This window comes from Arachis hypogaea, chromosome 11, assembly GCF_003086295.3.
Source record: "Arachis hypogaea cultivar Tifrunner chromosome 11, arahy.Tifrunner.gnm2.J5K5, whole genome shotgun sequence".
Taxonomy (NCBI): Eukaryota; Viridiplantae; Streptophyta; class Magnoliopsida; order Fabales; family Fabaceae; genus Arachis; species Arachis hypogaea.
The window spans coordinates 4,911,663-4,935,554 of NC_092046.1; the positions used below are offsets into that span (position 1 = coordinate 4,911,663).

Sequence of the window (23,892 nt, forward strand, 5' to 3'; positions counted from 1 at the left end):
ATATAAGGGAAAGTATGAGGAACCAATGTATATAATATACAATGTGTACAATGAGAATTAAATTAAAATTAAAATTAAATTATAATCAATTAATTAATTTTTAATAGTTTTTAATTTAAAATTTAAAACAAAAAAATTCCCATCAGTTACCTAAACATACTCAAAAACTACCTCTGCCTCTCTCTCCCCATTTATTGTTATCTAACCCTAATTTATTAGCACCGTTCATCCAAGGATTCTCTTTCCCCTAAAACCACCACCGTCACCCTCGGCAATCATTCCACTCACTGGCAATAGAAGCTCCGCCACCGTCAACAATCGTCGGCCCCTGTAGCCCCTTCCCAGCGCGTCTGTCTCTCCCTCGCCGGCAGTAAAAGTCGCCGAGGGCCCCATTCATCCCCGTCCGGCGTCAACCTCTCAGCAACCGCGTGGCCAGTTTTATTCGTGCGTCCCCAGTTCGGCAAGAAGCCCCCGCACCCAACGGCGTCGCTGTCCTCCTCAACGCAAATGTACATCGTCGCACAGCTTCTTAGTGGCGTCGCCGTCACTTCCAAAATCCCCCTATCGACAGAGCTCTCCACCCTCATCGGTGCATCAAAAGGTTAGGTGGTGACTACGGGTTTGAATTTTGATGTGTTAATTGATTGTTCTGCTTCTGCATCAAAGTTGGATTGTGAAAAATTGGACTCTATTGAGCAGATTGTTGCTGTTGCTGGTTTACCTGGTTTTTCTATTTCAGCATTTCAAATTTTGTCAAATGTTGGCTTAGTTAGTACAGTAATGATTTCATATGGATGATTACTTTACTACGTATGCGGATGGTTGGTTTTCATTCTAGAGATTTCTATTTTTTTTATGCTAAGTAATTGATTTTTTTGCATCGTATGCTCTATGGATTGTGAGTTTGTTGAACACTTGAGCACATAGTTAGTTGCACAGAGGTTACTGATTGTTTTCTTAAATTGTTTAGATTGGTGATTGGAAAATTTGGCTGAGTTACTTGATTGCTATGCTTGTGTACACAATGGTTAAATTTTTAAATATTAGACTTATGTCAACAGATTGTGGATGTGGCTGGTTTCCTTATGTTACATCTTCTTCAGTGCATTGTGGGGTTAGTCATCAATATATATCAAATTCTATTTCTTAACATGATTGGAGTGAATGAATGAATGAATGATTTTGCTTGTAGGGCATCAGTGACACAATATTTCTTCCTGCTGGGGATCCAATATACTTCTGCTACCTTTGCTTGTGCATTCATCAACATGGTGCCTGTGATCACATTCATTATGGCATTACTATTTGGGTATATACATATGCACATGTCACCTTAATTACACATAATTATATTTGTTATATTATCTTTGTTTTCTTTAATCTATCATGCAGTCACCTTCACTTCTTTGTATATATTATTGAATAATCATTGTATGTTGATTCTTTCATTGTACTACAGGTTAGAGAGTGTGAACATCAAGTGCAAGAGTGGGAGAGCAAAGATTCTTGGGACATTGGTGTGCATAGGGGGTGCATTGTTGTTGACACTCTATAAAGGAAAGCCCTTGTTTAACTATGCTTCTGCAACTTCTATAGAAAAGACAGGAACAAGTAGTAGTAGTGGAAGATGGACCATTGGTGTTGTGGCTTTGATTCTTGGAACACTGTTTTGGTCATCTTGGTACATAGTACAGTTAAGCATAAGCAAGAGGTTCCCATGTCAATACTCAAGCACAGCCCTGATGATCTTCTTTGGAGCCATTCAAGCAGCTTTCATAAGCTTGTCCATTCAACACCATGATTTCTCCATTTGGGTTCTCAATGGAAAGCTTCCAATAATTGCTGTTCTGTTCTTTGTGAGTCACTAAAGGAGATGTTCATTTTACTATAATTGCAGATGGTTATTTTCATTCTAAAGTGGATGATTATTTTAAGTATACCATTTGTAGTATAATTTATTACCTTGTTGTGTTGATATAAACAAAAAATTAAAAGAAAAGCTAAAATAGACCGGATGTTCATTTTACTAGGTAAGCCGATGGTTATTTGCATTGTAATTTAGATGTTTGTTTGATTTGGATTAGTTTTAACATAATTTTTCTGAATTAAAAGACTTTATTAAAAAATATTCTGGACCCATGTCTTGTCCTTTCTTCTAGTACAAAATTTGATCCCTTTACACCTAGCATCTTATATATATGTTCTATATATAAATAAACTAATTAAACATCACATATAAGAAAATTAATTTCTTTATATAATATGTTCATAATAAAATTAAAGTAAGTCATATATGCGATAGTAAATATCTAACTTGAACTTCTTCAAGTAAATCAATGGTTAATGTTCCAAAAAATTAAACAAGTTGGTATTTTGCATATTAATATTATTTTTAATTTTAAAAGATTTAAGTGTAGTTCAGTCCTACAGAAAATTATACTGAGGGGTCACTCTCATGAAAAATAACCTTCCAAATCCTGCTTAAACTAACCATCCGATTTGTATGGTATAACCTCATGATTAAAATGAATTATTAGCCAATCCAAAAGCAACCATACATATATTTAAGGCAACTTGTTTAAATTCAATTATCACCAAACAGAATGGCAAACTTATATTTAATTGATTCACTTATTCAGTCCAAAGCTCAACATGATCCTATACATGTTTACAGTTATTGGAAGAAAAAAAATTAAAACTAATCAGATACCAAACTTAGTTATTTATAACCTAGAAACGTGTCAAATGACACAGGCTTCAAACATGCTAAAACTTTATAACACAAAATATCAGTCCTTATAATATACACTAACCATCCAGGAACATGCTAAAATAATCATCCGATTAGTGTCATGTAAACAACAATGGTCAACTAATTTACATCAGGTTACATGTAAAGGTCCACAAAGCGAACGAACAATACTACACTATTTAAACCAAGCTTTTGAATAACTTTGCGCGCCAACATAAAATCAACAGCAAACAAATACAACAGCAACTTATTCTACATGTTCCAGTCCCTTGAAATTGCAACAATGAAGTTCTTCCTTATGAAAAATCAAACAGCTTGGCAGATTCATTGCATGTACAACTAGCAGCAACACAAATAGTTATAATCGCATTAGGAAATCTACCCACTAACCTCCCGTACATTCCCGACAACGCAAGATGCTCGTGGGTCGCAACAACAACGACGTTGACATAAGGGGCTTGGACGGAGGATGGAGGCCGCCGGGTGCACACACAGGGGTCTCGGTACTGGCGCCGAGTCGAGCAGCGACCCAGCCTCGTGCGAGGCGCAACCCAGCTGACGTTGAGGCCCGCCGGCGAACTGCACCCGTGTATCGCGACGGAGAACATCCGGGGGGGACCGTCCTTGCTGCTGTCGACGACCGAAGATGCTCGCGCAGAAGGGTGAGCAATCGGCGGGTGCAAGGCGCTGAGGAAGGTGCGGGATCAGTTGGCGCCGCTGCGGTGAGATGGTTATCGGAGGTGGTGACGGTGGGGTTGAGAGGGTTGCCGTCGGTTCACAAAGAAGGTATTGGGTAAAATTTGAAATTAGAATTAGATGGTTAGGATTAAAGTGAAACTAAAGGGTTGTGATAATAAGTTAAAAAAAAATGGGTCCATTTTTAATTTTAGCTTTAATTAGGGCAAATAAATTGTTCATTGTATATATTGTATAACTATCCTATTGGCTTCCTAGCGGAATCCTTTATATAAATAGTAGGTTTACGAATGTTGTTGATCTTATGACCGTTTGATTATTGGGTCAATAATAATCATAAAACTCATCGATTATAAGTTTAAGACGAATAATAATTAAAACTGAATTATATAACTCATCCTATACAATAAAAATCAAATTATAATTCATTCTGAGGAACAGTAGATGAAATCAAACTATATATAACTCATCTTAATTATACATACCTATATGTTTGGAAATCCATATCCTAAAAAGTTTACTTCAAAAGAGGAAGTCAACCCCAAAAGCTTAAATGTTTGGAAAGTTTAACGTGTTAGGTCAAACTAAAGTTGACATTGTAGAATATCTATATGTCTAAATTGTCCTTCATGAAAAAAAAAATTCCTTTCATTTTTAAAAAACTAATTTCATTTTATTAACAAGATTATATAGTATATACATACCTACTTCTGGGTGGATAATATAACTTAAAAATTTCTATATAGGTCAACATGTTATAATAATCGTTTTTATCATCTGACTTTTCGCATGAAAAAGTAATATAAAAAATTAGTTTCACTTAAAAAAAATGAAAAATTTATGGAAATGGATCATCTCCAGTTTTTTTAACACTTTGACAAGATACAGTGTGATCTCTCACCTTTAATTCTATAAGTGAGACCAAAAATAAATAAGAGAGAAAGAAAGTAATAAATAATTAGATTAAGCACTGAACACTATTCAATTTTTTTTTTACCGAAAAAGATCCACTCCCAAAATTTATAAGACAAGACTATTAATTTGACGCTTGAAAATTTTAAATTAAATGTGATATTAAATGTGATATCTTCTCGTCGTGTGTTTTTTCGTTTGCGATTCCTTTCTAAAATATCTCTAGTGATCGAAAATTTTCCACCCACATATGAAATTCTCCTTTTTTTTTTTTCTTCCCACTTCTAAAGTACCAGTTTGTAACCACTTGTGATTGAGATTAGCATTGGCATCATCATTGACCTAAAACGTAACCTGCATTTATGAGGCCTTGTTCCGCTGTTCAAGATAGATCAATAAATAAAGAAAAATTAGTAGGTACCCTTAATAAATAAGCATCTCTTTTTAATATAAATTATTCATAAGAAATTAGATCATTTACAAATTATACTCCAAATATTTTATTACATACACGATAAAGATGTAATGAAGTTAGTGTTAATCATTAAAATAGTCTTTAATAAAAAATTACACATGCATCAATTTGGTGTTAAAAAGATCACATGTCTCAAATTTATCTTTAAAAATTATAATAATTTCTTCTATCAAATAGATAATAATATGTATATATATGGCATAAATTATTTTATACATATCACCATCTAACTCACAATGACTATCTAGTTAGATTTATTATTGTTTGTTGTATCTTTCAAAGATTAATTAAGACATCTAATCTTGGAGTCCTTTGACTCTCTAGCTCAACAAAAAATATTTAAGGCATCTAATCTTTTGACAATTAAATTAATATACACGTGATAATACATGTTCAAGAGAATATTTTTGTTATTTTAAAAATAAAATACAAAATAAAAATTTTTTATCTGTCTTTTTGTTTTCGCTATATGTATTTGGTTCTTCGTTTTCCTTAACCACTATCAAACTATTTCACTTATTTATCTTTTTGTTCCTGATATGTTTTTTGCTATTCGCTTTTTTTTCTTATCATGTGATATTTTATTGATTATTAATCCTTTTATACAAAATTTATATTTCAAGTCTAAAGAAAGACTCTTATAATAAAAAAGACACGTTAAAATTATAATTAAATCATGTGTCTTTATTAATAGTTTAAACTTTTGAAATAAGTAGTTTGTCGATAAAAAAAAATCATGAAAAGAACTATTATATTACAATACATATTTTAAAATATATGCAAAAGACATCTTGATCCTCAAATTGGTAAATATTCAAAATAAGATATAAATATAGTGAAATCTTATTAATCTTTTCTTGATGTTTGGGTATTATTATAATATATTATAAATTTTAAAATGATTTTATTTTTTCGTTAACATTATATGAACAAGTTATTTTGATAATTAATTTCAACTAAATTAGTCTAATAATTTATTAGCACAATAAAAATTAATTAAAAAAAAGAGACACAAAAAAAATTTAATTAGTTATACATAATTATAAATATAACTTCTTTATATCGAACATTTCTCTCGTCAAAATACTTACAAATAAACAAAAATTTGTTTCTATATTCGATCACTTGTGAGTATTTGAGTTGATGAATTCTATGATATCTTTTATTATAGTACTTAAATTGCCTAACTTACTTTTCGTTATGGCCCAGGCCAGCTGGGTGCAATTGCCGCCCAGCCCACGGGCAAACCAATCTGCATGCCCGGGTCGACGTGCAACCCGCCCGGTCCACGACCCGAACACGCGTCCTGATTGACAGCTGCATGATAACTGTGGGGAGCGAAGCTTCCTGGAAGGAGGCCTCCCCTCGTGGGCCCGCCCTACTGATAAGGTATATAAGGGGAGAGTCCTACCCCTCTCCCAAGATACGTCACCATCATTCTCCCTCCTCACCACCTGCACTCTAAACTGACTTGATTGTCGAAGTGTCTTTGCAGGTGGCACCCCCTCCGCTCACGAAGAACCCAGAAAGTCGAGAGCTCACGTTTCTCATCCCCAAGGTCCAGGCCGAGACAGGGACCCACCTTCACACCCAGCAATCAATCCCGTACTGTCCGATAATCGACCTACTGAACACTTTTATAAATAAAAAATAAAATATATAAAATAAAAATAAAATATTTAAAATTTATTAAATATTATTTCTTTGTTTTTTTTTAAAATTAGATACATGTTTTAAGCACTATAGCATTCACCATCTGAGTTTTATGATGTGCCATGAGTAGTGGTGGTAGTTCGAGACATATACTTGCATTTGGTGGAACATTAATATCCGTTAATTTACTTGCATTTTTAATATAATTGTTGAATTATTAAATCTTAAGGAATTCATTATTATAATACTTATTCATTTAGTTTTTGGCCTCCTCTAATAGCATTAAAAAAAATAAAAATGCCTTCCAATAAACGTGTAATCCACTTCCGGCGGAATCGTCAACCTTAGCTTCTCTTCTATAAATACTGCCTTAGAGTAGGGCTTTCTATTGTAGTGATAAAATAGTAAGAGAGAGAGAGAATGATATTTAGGGTTGGAAGTGGGTTGTGCATCTCTTTATCCTTTCTGATGATCATAGCTTTCTCTACTATGCTATGTGTTAATGCTAGAGACACTCTTTTCTTCTCATCAAGTGAGTTTGCCTTTCATTAGTTTCACCTTAATTACCCACTCTTTTTTCCATACTATATATTTTTTTAATTTTCCTTTATTTGTATGTGTGTCTTACAACTTAATTGGAAGCTAAGTAGTTTATATAAGATATGGTAGAAAATATCTCAATTCAAAATAAAACTCTTATGATATATATACATGCCTCAAGAACATCTTTTCTAACTTTGAAGACACATTTCTGAAGAATACACATTTCAATTCTCTCTCCCTCTCTCTCTCACTACAATCTCTAGAGTTGAAATAACTTGCTGGGTTGTTGAATATTAATTATTGATTCATTCGTATTTTGATTTGGTTTTTTAAAATCATTTGGTTTATTTGTAGAAAACAAATTATCATTATTGTTTCAAAAAAAATGAATTTCTTTAGGTTTATATATATGAATTTAATTTTAATACACAGTTGAATATAAAATAATTTTATATGTATTTAATTATATATTATTATTATTATTTATATTGATGATATAAATAATTATTTTTAAAATAAATATAATTAGACAATTATATAAAATATTTTAAAATATATTAAAATTAGGGTTTAACTAATATGTATCTTAAAAGTACAAGTTAGGGTTTTTAATAATAAAAAATTTTAAATATTTTATTTTAATAAATATATTGAAAATTTAAATTTAATATATTTTTTATAAAAAAATTTTTAATTTATAATTTTTTCATGTATTTTAAGGTACATATTAGTTACATTTTTAAAATTAAAATGTTTTAAGGTACATTAAAATTTAACTCTTTACATAATATAATTTATCATTATATATATCATTACTATATGTATATTGCTATGAGAGTTCATGTTGCCTTGACAGCTGGAGATACCATTGAATTTCTACGATCTATGCCTTTCTCATTTCCAAGTTATAAATTAATATATATATATATATATATATATATATATATATATATATATATATATATATATATATATATATATATATATATATGCCTTGTTGCCAAATGACTGAACATAAACGTGGAATATCGTGTAGATGTATTCTTTTCTAATAAAAGAATGGACCGTCTAACTACAGTATTTAAACTTTATTTGTCGATGAATTTAAAAGAGGATTTATTACATATTTATAATTTTATTCTTGAAATAATGCATTTGAATTAACATGTATAGATATAATGGTATACAACAACAAAGTAAGAATAAAACGATTAATTAAATTAAAATACGATAAAAACTTTTTAGTTTGAAAGAGTTAGAAAAGAGGAGATTTGCGGAGGTGTTATTAACGTTTCTAAAATTCTCATGAATAGGGCAATTTAATAAAACTTTTTGAAAATAACTTGTTAAAATTGACTTTTAAAAAATATTTTTTAAAAGATTATAATATTTATATTTAATAAATTAAACTAAAAAATAATTTCAATAAGTATAAGTAATAATAATTGTGTTTATTAATAAAATAATTTTTAAAATTTTAAATGATCATATATAATATACATATATAAATATAAGAGTGAATTTTAAAATTTATAAATTTAAAAGATTGTATTAGATTTTTTAATTTTGATAAATATAAATTAACTTTAAAAATATACTTTTTGATATTTTCAAAAGTAATTCTAACTTTTAAAAGTTGAGAGCAAAATTACATCATTTTTTTTATTTATCATACACCTCTTAAAAAAGATCAAGTCTTAAACTAACAAAAATATTTTATATACATTAAAAATCAGTCATGCATTTATCACACATTGATTCAGTGAAATTATAAACCATCAAAATGATCAAATTTGGCTTAATAGAATAATCACACACGTAATAAATGAATAATCAATGTTGCTTGTGATAGTATACAATTTCTACGGTACATGTGAACACACATAATATAATCACCTTTTAACTAGTCATTATTTTCTTTTATAATTAGTATTTTGTATTTTATAAAAATACATTGAAAAATAAAAGATTTAACTAACCATTAAAAAGTTAATGCACATAGGTTGCGTTTATTTCTGAGAACACGATAAAACAATAAAATAAAATACTGAAAATAAGACATAAATGACAGACACACAAAATTTTTTGTTCTTATATTTTGTTTGGTGATAAACTAGAACAAATTTAAAAAATATAATTTATTTTTATTCAAAAAATTTGAGACGAAAAATATAATAATAAAAAATATAATTATGAAAAATTAATAAAAATAATGAAATAAAAAATAAAAAATAAGTTGTGTCTCTTATTAGTATCTCTATGTTCTTTCTGTCAGAATAGACACAAAATACATTAATTCAGTGTCTCTGGACATATTGTATTTGTCCATATCTCCTCTTTTAAATACAATTTTGTATCTCTATATTCTTGTCTCAATATCATGTCCTTGTAAACAAACGTACCATCATATATTACCTCAACTGGGACATTTTGGTAAAATATATTTATTAATTTTTTTAATTACAGAATATGAAGGCTCGGGCACTGGTGGGAGGTCATTATTGACAATAAACCTGGAAGACTATGGTGAGCCAACAGCAAATCATGGGCATGATCCTGCTTTCAACAAAGCTGGTGGTAGAGAGCATTCCCATGTGGGAAGAAGCCGAAAAGGCTGAGATTTTTATTAGCCATCTTATCATAAATATCTATTTATTATAATTATAATTATAATTATAATATATATAATTTTAAAATTTATTGTGACATGTTGTGGTGCTGGCAATTTGGATTTCTTTTTTTTTTGGTTGATGGCAATTTGGATTTCTATTAGTATGGTAGTGTGTGTTTGAAACATAAATTTTATGGAAATAATTAAATTGTTTTGTGTCTCAAACAACTTGGAATAATAATAAAAAATTCTTAGTCAGTGATAAGAATTTCGAATTGATTTCTCAAATTCAAATTCTATCCTTTTGTAATTTTAAATAATCATATCTTTCTTTGGATGGGATTTAGATGGAAATTATTTGATTTTGATTTAGATGTACATATATAAAATAATTATTTTATCCCTAATCTATCTCTCTCATCTCTGCTTTTTTTTTTATTTGACATAATAATTTATCTTTAGTTTAAATAAATTCTATATGCTTAATTGCAATGTGAGATATAGAAAACTAAGAAACAGAGTTATATTTAAAAGATATGGACCAAAATAGGCTTTTGATTTAAAAGTACCAATGATATGAATCAATTTTGATAAGTGTAAATTAAAGTAAAAGAAGTGTAAAGTATTGATAATGATGATGAGATGTTTGTCATGGCTAAAGTACTTAATGTCACTCTTGATGAGAATGGCAAAGAGAATGTTATGGTTCATTTGGAAAGAACAAATGTATTCGATGATGAGTACATGCCAAAGTAATATATGCAACACCTAAGTATAAATATGCTAGAGCTCTTTAATGATTTTGAATATGAACTATGATATGAGTAGCGATAGCATATATATTAATGGTGTGTGGTTGTTTATTGTTTAGTGTGATATGGTGGTTGTATTTTATTTTTTTATCATGTTTGATGTATGAACTTCTGTTGTATGAAGTTGATATTAATTCTCTTCTTGCATGTTTTGAGTGGGATATTTGTTTATTCATGGAAAATAAATTTACATACTTCTGAAATTGTTGTATGAGCTTAATTGTGGAAGCATATTCAAAATGAATACATTTCTATAAATTTAATGAATACTGCTGTATATACAAGTTTTTTTGGTATATAAGTCATACAACTTAATCCTAATCCGACAAAATCTATTTACATAATGCGTGCGTAAAATTTACGTTATTTTTCTTTGTATCTCGCGTTCTTCCTCTTCATCCTCCTCTTTCTTCTTCTTCTCATTCTTCTTTGTGTTTCTCCTCCTTTTTCTTTGCGTGTTTCATTTTCATCGTTGTTTTTTTATTACTGTTGTTGTTGCTACATTTTTTTTCCTCCTCTTCTTTCTATTGATTTTGCAACATTATATTTTTTTCCTTCTTTGTTTGATTTTTTTCTCCCAAGAAGAATTATGAGAATATGAAATAAGAAGATGAAGAAGAAAAAGAAGCAGCAGAAAAGAAGATGAAGAGGAGGAAGAGGAAGAGTTTTGAATAATGCATAACTTATCAGCACACATACACCGAAAATTCTTAAACAATACACTCAAATATCTTCGTGTTACATCCAAATTTGCTGCAAATAGAGAAAAATGTTTCCTCTAATGCTGCATTTTTTTCTTCTTCTTTTTCTTATTTCTTTCTTTCTTTTAGTTAAATGAATGTAAGTTCATCTTCTTCCAAGTAATTTTGTACTATTATGTGTTTCTTCTTCTTTTTTGTTTGATTTTTTTGTTTTTATTCTTGTTAAGAGAGTAAAACAAGAAGAAACTTGAGAAGATAAAACAAGAAAAAAAAAGAAGAATAAGAAAAAAAAAGAAGATGATGAAAAAAAAGAAGAAGAAGAAGCAGCAGAAGACGATGAGGAGGGAGAAGAAGAGTTTTGAATTATGCAGAACTTATCAGCACACATACACTGAAAATTCTTAAATAATACACTCAAATATCTTCGTGTTACACCCAAATTTGCTGCAAATACAGAAAAAATATTTCTTCTAATGCAGAACTTTTACATTACATTCAATTCAAACCATCAACGATAAACAACAATTTTTACAAACAAAAACATTATTCACCTACAGAATCATAAACTACTAACGAAAACATTAACTAGAATCAAACTACACCTCAGCCACTTGATTGGATTCAAAACAATAATCAATTTTGTTTTGGTTCAATTGACAATCTGAACTTGAATTATTCATTATTTTCAACAACGAGATAACTGATGATGGAGGAGAAGGAGGAAAAGGAAGGAGGAGAAGAAATTCCAATGAAAGAAGAAGGAGGAAGAGGAGAAGGAGGAGGAGGAGGTGGTGGTGTTGGTGACGACGATAACAAAAAAGAAAATAATGAAAAAGAAGAAGAACGAACAATAACAGCACGAAAAAAACGTGCACGCGTGAATATAAATGACTTTATAAACTTGTATCAAAAAATGACTTGTACGTGGGAAATAATACAAATTTAATAATCGAAAATACATATTGTCTTATCTTCTTGTAGGTGGTTATATCGTGAATTTATTAGAATATGTATCTTTCTCTTATAAAATCTATTTATAATGACAGGTAAATTTATTTTGTTTTATTTTGTCTTTCAAAAATATTATTTATATACCAAAATGAACTATTAAAATATATTTAACTTATTTTTAATATATATTTTATATTAATAACTAATTTTAATGTACACATAATATAATTATGTATCTATTACACTAATCATTAAACTTATACGCCAATATCATATTATGATGCGAAATTCAAATACCTTGATTGTTTTATGGGCTTAAAAAATTTTAATATGTAATTTATTTTGACAAAAAACAAAAATTATCAATTAATAAAAGTTCATTATAGAAAATTCTAATGTGATATTAGCTAGTCAAGATGAAGTCCTGAATTTTGGAAGAACATCATAAAATAAAATAAACTAAACTTACGCCTATATGTTGTGTATGTAACTAGCGGGAAATTAATTTGATGAGAAAAATATTTAGTAAAACTCTCTTTTCCTTCTCAACGAAAATATGTATAATTTAGTAAAATTCTGTTCGAGACTTCGACTTGGATCTAACGCGTGAGACTTGTGGACAGACGACCTCCCGAGTGACTGTGGTGTAGGGGGAAGCCACTTACAATGACACTCCGAGTCTCCGACGCCCAAATAAAAAATGGTGCAGATGGTGGTGAGAGAATAAGGGGGTAGTGACGTACTTTGGGGGAGGGATAGGACCATCCCCATATATATCCTGTCAGTAGGGCGGGCCCCACAGGGGAGACCCCTTTTCTAGAAGCTTCCTTTCCCAGCTGTCTCATAGTTGGCTGTCAGGAGGTAAGTATCCGGGTCACGATTCGGGCGCGGTGACCCGCCTAGTCGGTTGATCGGGTCGAGTCGGGCAATGACCCAACCGGGTCGGGGCATAACATTGCCCCCAACACGCCGGCTGCGGCCATTGTTGGCACGTTATGTTCTTCTTCACGTGTCGTCGCCTGGCCGGGACGCGGTTTGGTTGTGGTGCGGGCGTTTCAATAGGGGTTGGCTGAGCCCCCTTTTAAACAGTTGGCCTTGTATTACCGTGTACTTGGCCGCTTCTCTTCTTAGCGCCTTTGCCGCCTTGTCGCCATCCGGGAGTTTACCCATTTCCAAGAAATCCACGATTGGGTCCACCCAGGAGGGTGGGTCAGTTGCTTGTGTTATATGCAGGGTCACCGTTGGTTCTTTCACTAAGCCTTGAATCAGAGACCTGTTGCCTGTTCCTGGCTTTGTGCTCGCCAGTTTTGATAGGAGGTCCGCCCGGGTGTTCCTCTCTCTCGGAACTTGCTGCACCGTGACCTCGTCGAACTCCTTGCTCAGCTTCTTGACCTTCTCCAAATATTTTTGCAATAGTGAATCTCTGACTTGGTACGTTCCATTAATCTGGAAAGTCACGACCTGAGAGTCGCTACACACTTCTACTCTCGTAGCTCCGACCTCTTTTGCTAAGACTAGGCCGCCAAGAAGGGCCTCGTATTCCGCTTGATTATTGGACACCAAAAATTTAAACTTGACCGATTGCTCATATAGGACTCCGGTTGGACTTTCCAGGATTATCCCCGCTCCCCCAAACGTTTGGTTGGAGGCTCCGTCCACATAGAGCTTCCGCCGTGTGCTCGGCGCCTCGGGAGGGCTTCCCGTTACTAATACCAGGAAGTCAGCCATGGCTTGGGCTTTGATCGCGTGTCTGGGTTCGTACTGCAGGTCATACTGAGACAGCTCGATCGTCCAGGTCATCATCCTACCCGCCAGGTCGGGTTTCTGGAGTACTTGGCGGATTTCCTGGTCCGTCTTGACGATTATTTGGTGTCTTTGGAAGTACTTTCGCAGCCTGCGGGAGGAGGTCAGGAGTGCATATGCCAGCTTCTCTAGCTTACTGTACCTCAGCTCCGCTCCTTATAACGCCTTACTTACAAAATAGATTGGTTGCTGGATCTTTCCTTCTTCTCACACCAGGACTGTTGCCAAAGCCTCATCAGTTATTGCTAAGTACAGCTACAGTGCCTCTCCAACCTTAGGTTTCCCGAGGACAGGCGGTGCCGAGATTATATCCTTGAAGTGCTTGAAGGCTTCTTCGCATGCCGAGGTCCATTCGAACACTATCCCCTTTTTCATCAAGTTGAAGAATGGCAGGGCTTTGGCGGCCGATGCGCTGAGGAAGCGAGATAATGCTGTGAGCCTTCCCGCCAGTCTTTGGATGTCTTTCACGCATCCCAAGCTCTTCATTTGTAAGATCGCTTTGCATTTCTCCGGGTTGGTCTCCACTCCTTTTTGGGTTATCATAAACCCCAAGAATTTCTCGGCTTCCATGGCGAAGGCGCATTTGAGCGGGTTAAGCCTTATGCCATGCCACCGAAGACACGCGAATATGTTCTCCAGCTCACCGATGAGATCCTCGGCCTTGGTGGTCTTTACCAGTATGTCGTCTACGTACACTTCCACCGTCTTGCCGATAAGATCGTTGAATATCTTGTTCATTAGCCTTTGGTACGTAGCTCCTGCGTTCTTCAGTCCAAATGACATCACCTTATAGCAGTATGTTCCCCCTGGCGTTATGAATGCCGTCTTCTCTTCATCTGGTCGGTGCATCGGTATCTGGTTGTAACCAGAGTATGCATCCATAAAACTCAGATACCGGTATCCCGCAGCCGCGTCAACAAGAGCATCAATATTAGGGAGGGGGAAAGAATCCTTGGGGCACGCCTTGTTGAGGTCGGAATAGTCAACGCACATTCTCCATTTTCCATTGGCTTTCTTGACCAAGACTACGTTAGACAACCAGGTAGAGTAGTCTAGTTCTCGGATAAAGCCTGCTTCTAGTAGGCTGGCCGTTTGCCTGGCCGTCTCCTCAGCCCTTTCCTAGGACATTTTTCTTCTTCTTTGAGCCACCGGCTTAGCTTCCATTCTTACAGCTAGGTGGTGTGACATGAACTGGGGGTCTATCCCCGGCATGTCGGCCGACATCCAGGCGAATAGGTCGCCGTTGACTCTGATCATTTTCTCCAAAGGTTCTTTCAAGTTATGGGGAAGGTTTCTGTTCATAAAGGTAAACTTTTCCTCCGAGTCGCCGACCCTGAACTTCTTGAGGTCTCCTTTGGGTTCTGGCCTGGGTTTGTCGTCGACCCTGGCGTCAAGGTCGGCGAGGAAGACTCCGGATGCCTCTTTGGACTCCTTCCTTAGGGAGAGGCTGGCGTTGTCGCACACGAATGCCATTTCTAAATCTCCCATAATGGATCCAACCGACCCATCATCCACGACAAACTTCATCATCAATAGCTTTGTACAAATTACTGTCCCAAATTCATTGATAGTCTTCCCATGATGAGGTTGTAGGCCGTGGAGTCTCTCAAAACCACGAACTCCGCCATTACCGACCTTTTCCCTTGTCCTCCTCCTATGGATACTGGTAGGGAGACTACCCCATCGGGTTTGATAAAGTTATCCCCCAAGCCGACCACACCGTGTTGGTGGGTCTTCAGGTCGGCGTCACGTAGGCCTAAAGCATCAGACACATTGCGAAACATGATGTTCGAATCAGCTCCCGTGTCTACTAGGATTCGCTTTACTTGGCCAGTTCCAACTCTAACCGTGATCACCATCGGAGGGTTCTCCAGCAAGTCGTCAAACCATCAGTCCTCGAGCCCGAATGATATTGACGGTATCCTCCTGGAGGGAGGCACGGGGCTAGATGATGACACGGCCAAGACTTTGGCGTCTTTTCTACTCGCCGTTTTAGACCTAGGAGCTACGTCTCTCTCGACCACGACGTTCACGATGGTGAGGCCGCGCTTAGTGTCCTCCTCGGGCTCTTGTCTCTGCCTAACGGCGCGGCTCTTATCATCGCCAGATCGATTGCGGTCCCTCCTCCTCGGTTTCCTTATGAGGTGAAAGAACTCTGCCAACTTGCCTTTCCGGATTGCCTGCTCCAGGGTATCTTTCAGGTCGAAACAATCTTGGGTCTTGTGGCCGTAGCCCTTGTGGTAGTCGCAATAGAGGTTTTTGTTCCCTTCAGTTCTATCCTTGAGTTGTCGGGGCTTCGACAGGATGCCCTTGTCAGCAATCTGCTGATAAACTTCAACAATTGGGGCCGCCAGGGAGGTGTAGTTGGAAAACTTCCCTACCCGGGAAAACGGCTTGAAGGTCTTAGCTGGAGCTCCGTCTTTGGAGTGCTCCCTGGGCCTCTCCCCGTTGCCGGGCTGACGAGCATGGTTGTAGGTGGGTTGCCGCTTATTGGCTGCCACGACCTGGCTGACCTCCTCATCATTGATATACTCCCTAGCCACGTTTTGGATTTCTTGCATCGTCCACACGGGCTTGGTGGTGAGGTGTTTTCTGAAATCCTCGTTCAGCAACCCGTTCGTCAAGCACAAGCTGGTCACCGAGTCGGTTAGGCCGTCAATCTCCAAACACTCGTCATTGAACCTATCCAGGTACTTCCTGGTCGGCTCGCCAGTTCTCTGTCACCCCGAGCAAGTTGATCGGGTGCTTTGCTTTGGCAATTCGTGTGGTAAACTGAGCTAGGAAGGCACAGGTGATATCCGCGAAGGTCGTCACGGAGCCTTGGGGGAGGGCATTGAACCAACGTATTGCCAAGCCTGCCAGGGTGACGGGGAAGGCGCGACATCTCACTTCGTCGCCTACCCCTTCCAAGTTCATTCTGGCCTCGAAGGCCGTTAGATGCTCTTGGGGGTCTTGGGTCCCATCATACCTCATGTCCGTTGGCTTATCGAAGTGCTTTGGTAGCCGGACCTCGAGGATTGCCCCCATGATTACAGGTTGTCGCCTTCTCCTTGGTCTCTCAGGCTGTCTTCTCGGTTTTCCTCCGTGGTACGTCTTGTCGGAGGTCGGGTGTAAATTACGGGATCTTGCCGTCTTCTTGGCACTTCCCTGCTTTCTCCTTGGCTCTCTGACTCCGATCGGGAGCTCGGGGTGCGTCTGGAGCGGCTCCTTCGAGGGCTTCTCCCTCTCCTTTGAGGAGATCGGGAACGCTCTTGCCTCCGAGCTGGTTGGTGGTGTTCTCTGCTAGCCACCTCTCTCTCCAGGTTTTGCACTCTGTGGTGCAGCTCCTGTATTATTCTGGCGCTGTCACTACCTGTTCCTCCAAAGGGTTGCCTCTCGTGGGAGCGCGAAGGGAACTCGGGTTGCCGTAGGGGGATCTGGTGCGTTCGCGAGAGGAAGCCACGGAGGCTACCCTGCCGCTTTTGGGGACCATTTCCTCCCCGCGTGGTTCGCCTTTGTCGTCTCCCTTTACAGGACCCAACATAAAGTCCATCTTGGCCGGTCCCCACAGACGGCGCCAATGTTCGGGACTTCGTGTGCCGGACGGGTCGGAGTTGTTCTCTGGGTGAGGAAGTGGGAATCGACTTGGATCTGGATCTAACGCGTGAGACTTGCGGACAGACGACCTCCCGAGTGACTGTGGTGTAGGGGAGAGCCACCTGCAATGACACTCCTACGCCCAAATAAAAAATGGTGCAGATGGTGGTGAGAGAATAAGGGGGTAGTGACGTATCTTGGGGAGGGATAGGACCCTCCCCATATATACCCTGTCAGTAAGACGGGCCCACAGAGGAGACCCCTTTTCTGGAAGCTTCCTTTCCCAGCTGTCTCATAGTTGGCTGCCAAGAGGCAAGTATCCGGGTCACGATTCGGGCGCGGTGACCCGCCTAGTCGATTGATCGGGTCGAGTCGGACAATGACCCAACAGAGCCAGACCATAACATATATATATATATATATATAAGTGCATGGTGATAAACTTTAAAATTCATTGGAAAAATAATTAAGAAGTTAGATTCCCTTAAAAATAAATAAACTAAAAAAAAGCAGTATAAAATATAAAATTACTTACACAAAAAAAAAATTAAAAATATAACTATTCATATTATCTTTTTTTTTATTAATTTTAATTTTTTTAAAAAAATAATATAATATTATATCTAAACGGTTCGAATTTTTGATAAACTCTAAAAAAAAATTAGCATAAAATAAATATAATTTTTATATTATCTTTTTTTATCCCTTTAAACTCTTAAAAAAGTTCCACAAACTTAAGTAGAGGAGCCAAATAATTAAGAAAACAATCATCAAACAAAAGTTTCATATATCTTGGTCAGATGATACAAATCACGTGACCTGTCCTATTTGAAAGAAATTAAAAACTAATAACGAGAAATTTTCCTATTTTTTATCTGCCAGTCATGTGAATAGCACACACAATTAGCCAACTTTAATTAGCTTATATCAAGGTGTTCTCCCTCCTCATAATTTAGAATTAAAAATTCTAATAACAACAAAACTTGCATTGAATAGTAGTAGTTTCAAATAATATAATTTAATTAATCTTAAATCCAACTTATATTATACGGAATAAGTTCAGTGCTTCAGTTTTAAACAAATCAGTTACCGTTCGCTACGACCTAGAATTCGACAAATTAAGCTGCGGTTTTATAAGTTCGGGGTAACAAAGTAATAATCGAAGAAAGATTAAGAAAAAGAAAGGCACAGAGAAAAATAAAGTTAACTAAATGTTTAATGGAAGTTAAAGTAGAAACACTAGGAATATATATTAAAATTATTATTAATAAAAGTTTTTTAACATTTTACCTTAATACATAAATAAAATAACAAATATATTCGACATTTAAATTTTATATTTTTTTATAAAAAAATTTCCAATTGATAACTTTAACATACCCTTAATTAAACTGGAAATAAAAAAAAAATTACTATCAAGTATCAACTATTGAGGAACTAATGTATCTTACTCTCTTACATGTTAAGAGCCGCCTAACAATAAATTTTTTAAATTATGACGAACTACGTTGTTTTATGGATGGAAAAAATCTGTCGATAATGCGAAAAATTTTAGTAATATTCTTCCTTCGTTAAATTGGATGTGAAAATAACTAACACTACCCATTTAGTCTCATACTGAATTTAATAGGGATTATATGTATCAACCACAAGCTTAAAGCATGAGAAATTAATTTGAGTCTACTAATCCATTTACTTAAATGCTGAGACTTTAAATTCAGTGTTGTTAATATAACAACTAATTAGTCAACGAAAAAGTCTTCAATAGAATTTTAATTCGCGACGAATTAATCATTGGTTTATCAAATTGAAATATATTATAGACCACCAAAAAAAAGGTTTAAAGCGTGAGTTTGAAGGAATAAAAAAAAAAATCAAACTTTAAATATTTTGAGCATACAAAATTTAATATAATAATACCATGTAATTATTTATTCTAAAGACTTAAATAAATTACATAAAAATGCATAAATAATTATATATTAAAAGGGATAAAAACAGATACCATATACTATAAAATTAATATTTATTATATTGTATCTGTTATTATAATAGTTTCATATGCATTGGGATGGCATTTAATTTGCCAAAGTCCTATCCTCGTGATTGTTGACCTTGCTTGTGAATGCCCCACGTTCCATGATCATTATAGATAAAGAAAATTATATGGTACAGATCTAAATCTGTACAGATTTAAAGATTTGTTTCCTTAAACCACACTTTCTAAAGCCACACTTTTCACTTAAAACCGTAGTTCTTCACAAAGAAAAACGTCATCTAATGAAAAAAAGTAAATTAGAAGATTTAAGAGAAGAAATAATTAAGTTATCGAAATTAATAGATCAAAAATTAATGATTTTAATTAATGTTAACTGTAATGACACCGAATTCTTAAAATCAATACAAAATGATTTTTCTCAAAATCTTTATTTTACTATAAGTTTTATTGAAGGACTTCAAAAACCTGAAAAAACTTATTTTTCACACGGAATTTCTAAGAAATGTTACCATGGAAATGATTCCCCACATCTTTATCATACTTTTAACCCACAATTAAATTCTATAGTAGATATGCTTGAGGAAATATTAGTATCTATAAAATTTCAAAGAAATAAGGAAAAAGAAAATCCCAAAGAAGAGAAATTTCAAAATATAATCAACATAACAGATTTAAAAGTAAAACCACCACTAAAATTATGAATATTGAAGAAAAATTAGAAGAAGTTACAATGCTTTTTAAACAATTAAAAATGGCTCAAGAAAATAATATTATGGAACAGGGATTTCAAATAGAAGAAGAATTAGTAAATTCTGAAAATATAGAAAATGAAGAACACATCCTAGATTATTCAAGTGACGAAGAACCAGCAATTCCAATACAAGTAAAAAATGAAGCTGGAACATCTAGGGATAATCAATCTCAATTTAAATGGGAAACAGGTTTTGATAATTATGCTTTTAAAAAAGGATTTATAAATAAAGATTCAAAATATACAAAAACACCATCAAAATACGTTCCTAAAATCCAGGAAATGGAAGGAGAAAGAATGCTCGATTTAGACTGTAAAAAGAATGAAAAAGAAATTTTCGAAAACTGGTTGAATTCCTTCTTATTAGAAGCCTTTACTAATCCAAAGCTTAATGAATTATCTGGAAGAGATATTTGGAATTACATAGGGTTTCATACTAAAGGAGCCATAAGAGATTATATGATATCAATAGAAAACCAAATAATAGAAGAATTAGCAACAAAAACAACAGCTTATGATAAGATATTATATATAATGATGATTCTATATAAAGAATTTTTTGGAAAAAATATTATAGATCATAAACAAGAAGTCTATAATAAAGAATATCAAGAAGCAAAAAATCATTTAGCTAACATTCAGATATATGATCTATGTAATGTGGAGTCTTATATATGTGAATATAGAATACATTATTACAAATTAAAAGAAGAAGATAAAAATCATTATCTTAGTATGTATATAACAAAACTTCCATATCCTGCTAATGAATTTATTATGGGAAGATTTATAAGAGAAATAAATAGAGGAACAATTGAAAATAATTTTGGTGGAGCAACCTCTGCAATAAGAGAGGAAATAAAAGAACGTTGTATGCAAGAAGCAACTCAAAAAAGATTTGCAAATATAATTAGAATTTGCTGTCAGGATAATGAAGAGATACCTCAAAAATATGGTCTTAATAAAAATTTTCAAAGAAAAAGAAAATATCAATTTAGAAAAAGAAAATACTATCCAAACTGGAGAAAAAAGAGGTATTTTAGAAAAAGAAATAACAATAAAAACAAAAGACAAAAAAGTGATTATTGCCCGAATAAAAAAGAAAATTGTAAGTGTTGGTATTGCCAAGAAGAAGGACACTATGCAAATGAATGTCCGAAAAAGAAGGATAAAAAGGATCTTACTAAACAAATAGAAATTGCTAAGTCCTGTTTTATGGAACCATTAGAAGAATCTGATGATAACTTAGACTATATTTTTGAATATGTCTCGGAAACAGACTCAGAGACTGAGTAATAATGCTACATTTATTACTATAAAAATAACAGAAAAGTTTATAAATGCTTTCATAGATTCTGGAGCAACACAATGCTTTGCTAGTTCAAACATAAAACTTGATTGGAAAAAATTAAAGAAACCATTAAGAGTTAGAATAGCTGACAAATCAATACATAAAATTAACCAAAAAGCAGAGATGGTTGAAATTTTTATTCAAAATTATAGGTTCATTGTTCCATCTATATATATGTTAGACTCTGGAATGGATTTTATCATAGGAAATAATTTTTTAAAGTTATATCATCCATTCATTCAAGAATTAACATATATAGTTTTAAAAGCTCCACACGATTCTTCAATAAATCAAAAATCAAAACGTATAAAAATACCAACTACTACTATAGATAAGATCTTAAAATTTAAAATATTTTCTATATTAGAGACATGTTATTTAAATTTATACTTTCAGATAAACATCCCAAAAAATAATCTTGAAATAAAGATAGAAGAATTTTTGGATGAAATCTGTGCTGAAAATCCTTTAGATATTAAAAATACAAATAACGAATTAGTAAGTATTAAATTAAAAGATCCTACAAAAGAGATAAATGTTCCAAATAAAATTCCTTATTCCGCAAGAGATAGAGAAGAGTTTTCATTAGAATGTAAAGATCTTTTGGAAAAAGGAATTATAAGATTAAGTAAAAGTCCTCATGCGGCTCCAGCCTTTTATGTCGAAAACAATAATGAAATTAAAAGGGGAAAACGAAGAATGGTTATTAACTATAAGAAGATGAATGAAGCAACTATTGGTGATGCTCATAAACTTCCAAGAAAAGATTCTATTTTAGAAAAAATCAAAGGAGCAACTTGGTTTTCATCTCTTGATGCAAAATCAGGATATTGGCAACTTCGTTTAGACGAAGAAACAAAGAAATTAACTGCTTTTACTTGCCCAACAAAAGAATCAACAAGTGTATAGCTCTATGAATGGAATGTATTACCATTCGGATTAAAACAAGCCCCAGGTATTTATCAAAGATTTATGGAAGAAAATCTAAAAGAATTAAATGAATTTGTTTTAGTGTACATTGATGATATACTAATTTTTACAAAACATGATAAAAAAGATCATCTTCAGAAATTATTAATAGTTTTAGAAAGATGTAAAGATAAAGGATTAGTTCTTAGCAAAAAGAAAGCAAGAATAGCAAAACAAGAAATAGAGTTTCTTGGATTAATTCTATCCACTCAAGGAAAGCTAAAACTACAGCCAAATATCCTAGAAAAGGTAAATTTATTTCCTAATAAAATAGAAGATAGAAAATAATTACAAAGATTTTTAGGGTGTATAAATTATATTTCTGATCAAGGATTTTTAAAGAATATAACAGAATACACTAAAAACTTATTTCCAAAAATAAGTACTAAAAAAGAATGGAAATGGGATGAAAAAGATAGTATGCAAATTCAAAGGATTAAAGAATTATGTGAAAAACTTCCAGAACTTTATATTCCAGAAGAAAATGACTACTTAATAGTAGAAACAGATGCTTCAGACATAACCTGGTCAGGATGTCTAAAAGCTAAGAAGGCTATAAAAAGTTTGGAACAAGAAAAAGAATCACTAGATTCTAAATATTCCCCAAAGGAATTACTTTGCAGGTATATTTCAGGGACTTTTACTCCAACAGAACAGAGATATACTACTCATGAAAAGGAAACTCTAGCAGCAATTAAATCTCTTAAGAAATGGAAAATTGATTTACTACCCAGAGAATTTACATTAAGGACAGATTCAAGTTACCTAACAGGTTTCATACGATATAATTTAAAAGTTGATTATAATCATGGACGATTGGTAAGATGGCAATTATTTTTGTTACAATATCCAATAAAAATTGAATATATTAAAGGTGACAAAAATGTTATTGCAGATACATTAACAAGAGAATGGAGTTCGTCTACAACGCATTAGATCAAGAAATTCAGAAATATGAACAAGAACTCGAAAAATGCAAGCATTGTCAGCAAATAAGGACACAGATCCAATCCCTCAAGAAGGCCATCGAAGCAATGAAATCAACACAACAACCAAAACCATCAGAGCTCAGCTAGCTAAGCGTGGTGGACAAATCAGGTGAAGAAAAAATTCTAGAAAATAAAACAATTGCTGAAATTATCAAAAAATCCACCCAAGATAAAAAATATTATGTAATTTATAATGGCCCCATGAAAGGAGTATATGATGCCTGGGAAAAAGCAGCACCATTCACACACCAGTCAAAGATAATTCATAAAGGAGGGTTCCTAACACTGGAAGAGGCAAAGAAATCCTTCAAGGAATATGAAGCTCTTCATCCAGAGCAAACCCTAAAA

General features: G+C 33.8%; 1 protein-coding gene across 1 annotated transcript; it reads left to right on the top strand.

Moving 5' to 3' along the window:
- Positions 1-507: 507 nt before the first annotated feature.
- LOC112720855 (WAT1-related protein At4g01440-like) lies at positions 508-1,868 on the top strand. Its single transcript, XM_072205828.1, has 5 exons — positions 508-601; positions 740-777; positions 1,062-1,114; positions 1,193-1,309; positions 1,460-1,868. The coding sequence occupies exons 1-5, from the start codon at positions 508-510 to the stop codon at positions 1,866-1,868; spliced, it is 711 nt and encodes a 236-aa protein (XP_072061929.1).
- The last annotated feature ends 22,024 nt before the right edge of the window (positions 1,869-23,892 follow it).